We start from the raw sequence: 11,613 nt of genomic DNA on the forward strand, positions 1-11,613 counted from the left end.
CGTTTAGTTTGAGAATTTAAGAAAGAATTTGAAAAAAAAGAGAAAAATAATATGAAATTAAGTAAAATGTAAGTATATTTTATTTATATTTTACCTATTTTTTTCTCTTCCTTTTTAAATCTCTCAACTAAACACATACAGCATAAAATAATCAACCTCCCAAACAAGACCTATATATATAAATATAAATACTACTCTCTCCATTTCAAAATAATAGTCCTTTTTGAGGAATTTAAATTTTTTTTATAGTAAATTATTACACTTTAAAAAAAACGATGTTCCAAAATTACCATTTGATAGTATATTTTTTAAAAATATCAATGTCATAATTGTACTTTTTATATTGATAATGAATTTAAAAAAATGACAAAATATAAAATTTATATTATTTTTGTACTTGATTTTTGAAAATGAATTAATATTTTGAGATACTGAAAAATAAAATAAGAAACTATAAATATTTTGAGACGGAGGAACTAATATGCCAATAAATTTAAATACTAGTATATCTATAAATATCTATAAACACTAGTATAAATATAAGTGGTGTTTTGAGAAATTAGTAAAAGTTTAATTTTTTTTATTTTTTTAATCTATTATATCTTTTTATAAATAAAAAATATGAAAAATTTGAGTAAAAAATTAAAAGTTAAATTTTTATTTTGTTCCAAAAGACCTCTAAATATCTATGGATAAATTCTAGATAAATTCTAGTAAATCTATAAATATCTCGACAAAGCCTTTTCCCTCTCCGATCTCCGGCACCGACGACAGATCAATCCATCCTTGTATCGACTTTGTCCCCGAGACAAGTAATTATTAATTCTTCATCCATGGAGGGTATAGTTTCATTGAGACCATCAACACCTAGGGTTTCATTTCATTTCCCCAAATTCCCATCCTCTCGATGCTCAATCCCCTCGATTCTCAGGTCTCCAATGGCCGATCAAAGAATCTGTATTCGAGCTCAACAGGTCTCTATTGAATCCCCTTCTGCGTTTTCAATTTCAGCTCATAATAGTTTATACCCACACAAATGTATGTAATTGATTTTCATTTAGTGTTTTCGATCTTTGATTTGAATGGATATGGAAATCTAATTTGGACATATTGTGAAAGTGTAATTTTTTAGATTCATATGTATCTAAAAAAAATGAATCATTTAGTTTGAATTATAAATTGCAATTCGCGTGTTTTGGCTTTTCAATGGATGGGTTTAGAATCAGCATGTTGATTAGAGTTCAATATGTATTATTTTATTATAAAATTATCTACAAATAAATTCTGAATATAAAATGATATTATTGTAGCTCACCAATTTGTCTTATGTTAATAACCAATTCTTCTGTTTGGTTGCGTTTTTGTTTTCAGTTTTCATTTTGTAGAAAACACCCTAAACTTGTTTGATGAACTGTTTTCGAAAACTACATTTATAAACAATTTTACACAAAAATGAAAATGATTTGAAAACAATTAAGTGATTTCAAACTTTTCATTGTTTTTGTTTTTGTAAAAAGATAAAATAAAATCGAAAAGAATACAATAACACAACCAAACAGGCCATGCTGATTCTTTTAGTATGCTAATCTCTTATGCTTTAGCTTCATTATGGAAGACAAGGCAACTGTTGTTTAGAGTACTCTGGAACTTCTGAACTAAAATATCTTCTGGATGTTTTTGTAGTCTGATTCGAAGGATGTATCTTCAACACTATCCCCATTTAATGAGTCCGAAGAAAATGCTCTCAAAATCAAGGAGTGGGAAGTGGGGAGGTTCCGAGATGAAATAGCTGCTAGCCAGGGTATAAGGATCAGAAGACGGCCGCCAACTGGACCTCCTTTACATTATGTGGGCCCTTTTGAGTTCCGCATAGAGAATGAAGGGAACACTCCTCGTAACATACTTGAGGAGATTGTATGGAACAAAGATGTGGAAGTCTCACATGTACTTTCTTGGCTTTTGAATAGAGCATTTTGTTGTCTTTTTCCTGTTCTTTCATATTGATGAATTGCCCTTATACTTTGGTTTTCAGATGAAAGAGAAAAAACCTTTGTTTTCGTTGAAGAAAGCTCTTGACAACGCTCCTCCAGCCAGAGATTTCGTTGGAGCTCTAAGGGCATCAAATTTACGAACTGGATTGCCTGGGTTAATTGCTGAAGTGAAGAAGGCTTCTCCAAGTAGAGGAGTTTTAAGAGAAAATTTTGATCCAGTAAGTTTTCACGAATCTATGCATAAAGTAAATAGTAGCCATGTAACAAAATTTTGATTCCCTGCATGTTATTTTCATGAGTGACTAACTGTGTCGTAGAAAATAACATGGAGGGCATAGGTTTAACCTAGTCCCATGCATAATGTGGTGACTGTGGTACTTGCCCAGAAAAGCGTCAAAAGTTGTTTCTGAAATCTTGTTCCCTGGTATCCATTGACATCTATTGTACTTCCACTCCTGGCTTCTGAATCTTCTGATAATGGCAAGAATGTCATATTGCTGGTTTGAGAGGTTGAGCTGACTTTTCTGGACAAACATTTTATGTGAATGTGGTGACTGATGGTGTCATATTACGAAGCCCTCCTGCAGGCAGCTCAGTTCATTGCAAATGTCACTATTAAAGCTTGATTGGAGTGCTGACTTTCCTATGCATTTATGATGAAACATATATCTGTTGAACGTGCACAGAGTTTGGTAGCAATATCCTATAACAGTTTCCCTTATACAAGAATCTAGGCAGATACATGAAATTGTTTGCTTTTCTGGGCAATGGACTAATGCTGTTATTAGTTTAGGACTCTATGAATAGTTGAATAGTAATGTTTGATATAAACACAAATTTCTTGATCCATTACCTTCTAGAAATATTGATTTCTTTACATATTAGTAGCACGTGGCATTCATGTCCCTTGGCAATGGCCAGAAAAGGTTCCCAACATGTAATGAACCAGCAGTGCAGAATAATAATTTGTTGTTAGTTATTAATGCCATTTTAATGAATCTTATTACTTATTAAAATAATAATAATTCGTTGTTTTTGCCTTGTTGTATGGCTTGTCTTTATTTTCATTGTACTTTTTATTCATGTGAATTCATTTGCATTTTGAATGTCTCTTGTTACAGGTTGAAATTGCCTAACTGTTGCCTTTAGACAAGGATTGAAACAGATTGATGAGATCATGAGATTTTTATCTTTTCCGAGCAATGGGTTAATGTTGTTATTAATCTAGGACTCTGCAAATAGGCTGTAATGTAATGTTGGAGCATAAAAACAAAATTGTGGATTCACTACCTTTCAGGAATATTGATTCCTTTTGCATATTATTTATTGACAGCTCATGGCACTCATGACCCTTGGCCAGAAAAGGTGTCTGACATGAATAAGAATTCATTGTTCTTGCCTTATAACACAGTTTGTGCATATCATCGTATTTTTTCTTCGCTTGAGTTATATTCAATTTGAATGTTGCTTGTTAAAAAAAGTACACTCAGTTTAGTCCTCATGGGATGGTCTGGGAGGAGCAGATTCAGTATAGACCAAACCTTTGACATTGTTTGCACAAAGTGGTTGCCCTTAGGTTCAAACTCACGACTTCAAGATTAATAGGCCGAGTTTTAGCTACTAAACCAATTGCCCCCTTTTGAATGTCTCATTACAGGTTGAAATTGCCCAAGCTTACGAGAAAGGTGGAGCAGCATGCCTCAGTGTTTTGACAGATCAAAAGTATTTTCAGGTAAAAAGTCCAATTTTCTACTCCCAACATTGACTTTTGTAGTTTCTAGGTTTTATGCAATTGTGTGGGAAGTTGGTGGCTTTTGATCTTAAAATTGTTTTCCTTTGCTAATTACCTGTTGCTTTTATCTATTACAACCAATTAAGGGAAGCTTCGAAAATCTGGAGGCCATCCGGAATGCTGGAGTAAAGGTGTGCTTTTTTAAGCGTTTTCCCTTGCACAACAATCTTTGGTACATGCTTTTATATTTTATGTTTTCTAACACAAACTAAATATGCAGTGCCCTCTATTATGCAAAGAATTCATTATAGATGCATGGCAAATCTACTATGCTCGAACTAAAGGTGCAGATGCAATTTTGTTGATTGCTGCTATTTTACCGGATCTTGATATCAAATATATGACCAAGATTTGCAAGATGCTTGGATTGGCCGCACTTGTTGAGGTTCGGCTGGTGCTTTCTTCATTTTTAATTTGTTATCCTCTCAATTATTTGTTATCATCTGCTTCGAGTTTAAAGGCCTGTAGCTATGTTTTGTTTCTAACTAGTCTTGAATATGGAACCTTTTCTATTATTTTCCAGTTGAACTAGGGAAATAAATCCTTTTTAATTAATGATGTTGACAATGTTTCTCTTTTTATGATTTTTTTTTTTTTTTTTTTTTTGGGTTGATAACTTCTGTCTGACTTGTAGAAAAAAAAAAAAAAAAAAAAAAGTTTTGTCTGCATGATAAACCTGTAAACTTTGGCAGAGGCATGAGATTTGACTTCATTTATTTTCCCTGTTGGTCATTTTTATGTCTTATTCTACTGCAAGGTTAACAATTCCTAGTTCTCCTGGACTAGCGAAGGGATTAATATATTTGGACACATGAGCTTCTGTCTGAGTTCCATAAAATTTTGCTATTTCATTCATAAAGTTAAAATTTCATCATGTGGATTATAAAGTGCATTTATTATTGCTTCTGCTTTTTCGTATCCTGTTAGGTACACAATGAGCAGGAAATGGATCGCATTCTTGGAATAGATGGTGTCGAACTTATTGGCATCAACAACCGTGACCTCGGTAATTTTGCAGCTTCTTAGAAATCCAAATTGCTGGTTCCTCTGCTTGGATTACTCCCATTTTTATTTCTTTGCAACTCTTTTTCTATATGCCATACCTTATTGCTGATTGAAGACCAATACATTCATATATATCATGAGTTCTGTAATAATTTCATTTATTTCGTCCAAATTTTTACAGACCAATACTAAAGTGTTCGGTTCAGTTACATTAATTAGACATGACTTCTTTTTTTTGAGGGGGTTTCAAAAAATTTCAATCTCCTTCAAGGATTGAATTCTGGCCCTCACCATCAAGGCATGATAATAAAACAAAACAAAAGTATTAAAGCTTCATGCATACCCAAGTATGATTCAATCGTCATAAATTTTGTTACCAACAAGTTTTACTTTTATACAGAAACATTTAAGGTTGATATTAGTAATACAAAGAAGCTTCTTGAAGGAAAGCGTGGGCAAATGATCTGTGAGAAAGACATAGTTGTAAGTGACACTATTCTCCATACTGACCTTATAATTTTCAGTGTTTCCCATGGTGATCAGAAGGATGCTTATTCCTTTATGCTCTAATGGACTCTGATCTAACTTTCCTCTTTTTTAAACTCTTCAGATTGTTGGGGAGTCAGGGCTCTTCACTCCGGCTGATATTGCTTATGTGCAAGAATCTGGTGTTAAAGCAGTAAGCTCTGAATATCTTTAGTCAACCTTTTTCAATTTTTTTTTTTTAATAAAATTTTTCAGGGTCTTCTTGTCGAGACTGATCTAAAAAGTTTAAAAAAAAAATTCAAATTTTTTTTAAAAAGCTCATCAAAGATGAAAATAAGCAGAAAAAACGCCAGCTTATAATTTTTCTCTTTTTTTTTGGAACAAGACGCCAGCTTATAAATTGGTTGCCAAAGGAAGTCTTTATGTGCCATGTGCTTACAACACCTGTATTATTTAATTTTTTTTTAATCTAAATTGATTCCTGATGGAGCAAGATTAGGATTTCCTTGGGTTTTTGTAAAACATGAAAGCAAGGAAATCTAAGGATATTGCTGTATTTCTTTATCCATTGCATCTTTGAACTTAGTATTGTCAGCAGTTGATTTCATGGCTGTGTTTTGATATAAGCAATTTTGGGCGAGTAATTTGATATATGTGCTTCCTGAATTTTGCATTTGTACCAAATAATTTTGCTAATTTGCAGGTATTGGTTGGCGAGTCAATTGTGAAAAAGAGTGATCCTGCAAAGGGAATAACCGAACTTTTTGGTAAAGACATTTCTTGTAATTTCCAATGACAAACTCTCTTTCCCCTCCCTTGCGAGTGGTAACCAGGTTGCTTTAGCACTGGTTCTTTTGTAGTTTTGTGCTTTTGCATCATCGCCTTGTGCAATTTTCTCTTCGGTTTAGGTTACATTTCTTCGTGATCGAGTGGCCCGTTTGGTGTAACTGTTAAAATATATTATAGATTATAGATTATGACTTTAGTCAAAATTATTAATCTGTTTGATGTAGCTGTTGGATTATAGATTTAAATTGTTGAGTAGTATTTGTTGAATAAGTTATAAAGTAGCTTTTTGCTATATAAATGTATTTTTTACCATTGTTAGTTGTAAATTGAATTTATCTTGACTTTTTGTTATAAATTACATATTAAAATATCATTCCAACACCAAATTAATATAATGATCTTATTTTTAGATAAAAACAATGATATAAACGTTACAAGAAAATAAATTTATTATATTTTAATAACTATTTCCTTGACAAATTGACATTAAAATTTCATATCTTTTCGAATCAATCTCATAATCATCATTTCAAACCGGATGCCCATATCGGTCTTTCCCTACCACTGCTTCTTCGTCCACGGGGACATACTCAGTATGTTTATCATGGGAGTCAAATATAATATCCCTTAAATTAGTTCGTCTAATGAAGTTGTGGATCGCTATAGTTGCATAAACAAGTTGCCGTTAACAAACAAAATTCTAATTGCATGGAATATCTTTCGTAAAAGGCTATCTTGCTTTCCAAATACCAAATTGATCTTTCTATTACGTGATGAATGCGTTTTGTTGAATCTTTCATGTGCAATTTGAGGAGGCCGATGGTCAATGCAATGACAGTCAACATCCTACACAAATTTTTAGCATCAAAGCATGAATAAAAAATTTCCAAATTTTTCCTAAATCCATTGAATATTCTTACTTTTCTCAATTTCAACAAATTTGAAATAGACAAAATCACAAATAACCAAAACAATACATATATATACATGCATGTTGAATCCAAAGCAAGAGAGAAGAGAAAAAATCGAAAGAGATAAAGGAAAAGAGGTGAATAGAGAGAACGAGAGAGAGAGAGAGAGAGAGAGAGAGAGAGAGAGAGAAAATATAAGAGATTTAGAGCCAGAAACAAACTAGAGCCACATGTCGTCGAAAATGAACCAAAGCCGGAAACAAACCAGAGCCGCATGTTGCCAGAAACGAACCAGAGCCGCACGTCTTGTTGCTGCGTTTTGCTGTTTGCTGCTGCGTTCTTCTCTTGCCAGAGAGAAGATTAGGGCTAAATATATATATATATATATATAGGTGTTATAAGAGTAAATACTTCAAAACACTAAGGATATTTAAGTAATTCAAACTCTCCCTCTGTATAATCTACAATCAAAAGCAGCTCCCAGCTGCTTCTGATTTCCAACGTTTTTCTTTTCAAAAAAAAGCTATGAAAGGTGAAGTTATTGGCTTTAATTTTAACCAAACAGTCTTTTGTAGCTTTTGAAAAGCCAGAATCAGTAATCTGATCAACATACGCTGGAGCAAACACCGCCCATGTGCTGCAAGAAATTGTTATATCCTTGAAAATGCTTATGTAATGAAAATTATATAATTTTATTTCCAAATGTCATTTGGAATGGATGCATTTGTAGTGAATTTTCATTTTGAAGTTCCATTGAGTTTGAATCTTTTCTTTGTGGTTTGAGAATTGAGACTTAAGTTTGGGAAATTCCTAGTAAGTCCTTATTTTTGGGATTTATTTGATATTCTCCCATTAAGTTTTGTTGGACTGTCCCATAAATCCAATGCTTATTAGCAACCAATAAAACAATTCCATGTCATCTAAATTTTGCCCATCTATTGTTTTTTTCCTTTCTTTTCCCAACACCAACCTACCCTCTCCCTCATCAAAACCCTCCGCTTTCCCATTAGAAAAGAATATAATACAACAATATTTTGGACTTGGGGATGATGATGGAGGTTCATCTTGTTGCAATTATTCTCAAATACCTTGGGAGTCTAGTGGCTATTTACACAATTGCAGTTGATTGCGAATAATTTTTGGGGGAGTGAGGAAGTGGATGGGGGTGGTGTGGCATGGGAGAGAAAGAGGTAGGGTTGCAAACGAGTCAAGCTAAGCCAAATCGAGTTTTGCTGAGTTTGAGTTCGGCTTGATAAGTAATTGGGCTCATACTCGGCTCGACTTGACTTGTTAATATTAATAAAATTCGAATTCGAATTCGACTTAGCTTGGCTCGATAAATTTTTTTAAATATTATTTATATTATTTAATTATACTATTATTTATATATATATACATATATATTTATATATTAGGACACTTGATTCATAAATTTAATTTTCAATTTTTTTATTCAAGAGTAAACACTCTAAAATACTTTGTCTATAATCTTGCAAAATGACTAAACTACCATTCAGGTCTCATTTGGGAACAGACTTTTTTAGTAACTTTTTGGCTAAAATATTCAATTAATTCTCCTATACAATAGAAGGCCTGCATATATAGGCCGAGAAAGAGTATCCTACTACAAACCTAATTATGAGAAAGAATATCTTACAAGAAACCTAACTATAGTTATTCCCAAATACATTTGAAAATCAATACCTAATATATCTAGGAATATATACCATATATACATTAACATCCCCTCTCAAACTCAAGAAGGATAAATATCTTGAGTTTGGAGAGAGAAACTAAAATATGAAATAAAACAAAATAAAATAAAAGGTAAATAGATTGCAAAGTTTAAACGAGAGCACAAAAGCGCTTGAGATAGATCAGAGATTGGAGCTAATGTCGGGAGACAGTTTATGGTCGTGTCGGACCGTTATAGGAACTGGCCGAAACTAATGCCAAGACAGTTTATGGTCGTGTCGGACCGTTGTAGGAACTGGCCGAAACTAATGCCAAGACAGTTTATGGTTGTGTCGGACCGTTGTAGAAATTGGCTGGAACTAATTGTAAAAATTAGTCGGAACTAATGCCAGAACAGTTTAAGTTCATGCCGGACAATTGTAGAAGCTAACCGGAATCAATGTCCGGATAGTTTACGGGGTCATGTCGAACCGTTGTAGAGACTAGATGTTGAACCAGCAAACGTAGCATACACATAACTTATGACATGGTGCTAAACGATGATGGTAACGGATGATTGAGTGCGCCAGGGGACGGCTAGGATGGTGCGCCAGGGGGCGACTTTAGTGGTGCGCCAAGGAGACGGCTTAGAGAGTGCACCAAAAGGAGGCGACTTAAAGAGTGCACCAAAAAAAGGCGGCTTAGGTGATGCGCCAATGAGATGGCTTAAAGAGTGCACCAAAAGGAGGCGAATTAGAGAGTGCGCCAAAATGAGACAGCTTAGAGAGTGCACCAAGGAGACGACTTGGGTGGTGCGCCAAAGAGACGGCTTAGAGAATGCGCCAAAGAAGGCGGCTTAGGTGGTGCACCAAGGGGCGACTTGGGTGGTGCGCCATAGGGGCTGGCTTGAGTTGTACGCCACAGGGGGACAACTTAGGTGGTTTGCATAGTGTATAACCATGTTCACCATGATATAGGTATAATATCCCCCTCAAACTCAAATAGGTTTGAAGATAGAAACCTATTTGAAGTTGAAGCTGAGGGAAAGACAGAGTAGAGCAGAAGCACAAAAAAATTAAAAAAATAAATAAAAACATGATAGAGATATTTGGGATAGGAATATATCAGCGAACAAAGGAGGAGATCAGCACTAAGCGATACTGACTGGAAAATATGACGGCTGCCTCTCACCAGTAAAGCGAAGAACACCAATAGCTTAACCTATAACTCTGATATCATGTTAGAATAGTAGAGAGAGAAAATAATATGTATTGTATTAAATTAATTCTTCTATACAAACGAAGGTCTATATATACATGCCTTCTATTGTATAGGATTAACTCATTGAATATAATACAGATACACAATTCCCACCAGATGTAAAAAAAAACTAGTATATTTGAGATAACTTTTTAGTTTTTTACGAAAAAAAATGTGCAAAAAGTAGAAACAAAAAGATTTTTTTGACTTTTTGGTATAGGATCTTGGCTTTTTAGTTTTTTTAATGACTTTTTGATTTTTAGGCTAAAAGGTGATGTTATCAAATGAGGCCTCATTCTCTCCATCGTTTCTCTCTCTCTCCGCTCGGCAGCACCACCTCTATCACTATCTCCGACCTCCAATCTAAGTTCAATCACCACAACTCTGCCGTCGCGTGAATCAACAACGGCAGCTTCGGATCAAGTTCAGTCGCTGCCGCCATGGTCCTCGCCGTCGCCTCACTGGCCACTCGCACTTCATCGAAGGCGTTGTCCTCTTTTAGGATGGCCCGTTCTCTCTTTCTGGTTGCTTTGTCGAGGTGATTTGATCTAGGTGAGTTCAAATCGTTCCAGCGTGAGTCCGATTTGAGTCGTAGGTCGAGATCTGTGAGCGATCCACAACGACTCGCCGCCGCCGTCATCGTCTTCTTCTCGTCTCGCGCTCATGAAGCACTACATCTCTAATTCATACACAAAACATACATATATATGAAGCTAAGTTGGCCCAGTTCAAGGGTTAATGAAGCTTCTGGGTGTTGTTTGACTAATTATTATTTTTGGTTGTATATATGGAATCATCTTCATCTTTCTCAAAAAAAAAAAGAAAAAAAGAAAAAAAAAAAAGAAGAAATGTATGGACATTTTACATACAAAGATCTCATAATCAACCACAATCAAATCAATGAACAAGCCAAGTGCTCAAACAAACCTTACTTATTTATTATTCTTTTGTGTAGTTAGTTCTAGAGACAGAATGATATAAGTAATTATTGGTTTGTATATATATATATATATATATACATGTTTATGTTGAAAACATGATTTAATCAAAAATTTATGTATTAGTATTTACTAATTCATATATATGTACATATATGATTGGATCTGCAATCTCAACCACTCATTTTGATAGTTGAATCTCTTGTTGTTGTTGATAATGATATCTGGCTCGCCTTCTAGTGCAACTCCTTGTTTCTCGTTTTTCCCTTCGTCTCCTGTAAGTTTTCTTCTCCTTCATTTTTTATCCTGCTTCCTTGTTTGCTTTTAGTTTTCCATAATCCTTAGGTTGGCCAAAATGGCAAAACATCTGAAGGAGCTCCTTTCAGCAGATCGAATCTTCAGCTTTCGACGCCATTTTTCCATCCCCGATGACGTCCATTTGTCACTTTTGGCAGACAGCACCACTAATATAGAGAGGGATGATGAGAGCACAATCGTCTTTCCTCTCCTATCAATTGCTGAGGATAGAGTCCGCTTTCTCCTTCACCCATTTTTAAGGGTCGTTCTTCGATACTAGGGTCTAATCCCTTCCCAGCCCAACGTGAATTTCTTTCGCATCATAATGGGAATTGTAGAGCTAAATCGGCGCCTTAGGATTAATTTAGGTATACCCGCCATTCGGCACTGTTATGTCCTAGCCAAATCTACTAGCCGACTAGGACGTTACTTTCTTAGAGCCAAGGATATTGACCATTACTTAGTGACTA

General features: G+C 34.5%; 1 protein-coding gene across 1 annotated transcript; it reads left to right on the forward strand.

The window, feature by feature from the left end:
- Positions 1–678: 678 nt before the first annotated feature.
- On the forward strand, positions 679–6,355 carry LOC114318933 (indole-3-glycerol phosphate synthase, chloroplastic). Its single transcript, XM_082879759.1, has 10 exons — positions 679–974; positions 1,684–1,944; positions 2,033–2,209; positions 3,649–3,723; positions 3,870–3,914; positions 4,004–4,168; positions 4,711–4,789; positions 5,189–5,271; positions 5,399–5,467; positions 5,978–6,355. The coding sequence occupies exons 1-10, from the start codon at positions 834–836 to the stop codon at positions 6,068–6,070; spliced, it is 1,188 nt and encodes a 395-aa protein (XP_082735885.1). The 5' UTR covers positions 679–833; the 3' UTR covers positions 6,071–6,355.
- Positions 6,356–11,613: the final 5,258 nt, after the last annotated feature.

The sequence above is a fragment of the Camellia sinensis genome, chromosome 7 (assembly GCF_055761805.1).
Source record: "Camellia sinensis isolate YWXY chromosome 7, ASM5576180v1, whole genome shotgun sequence".
NCBI lineage: Eukaryota > Viridiplantae > Streptophyta > Magnoliopsida > Ericales > Theaceae > Camellia > Camellia sinensis.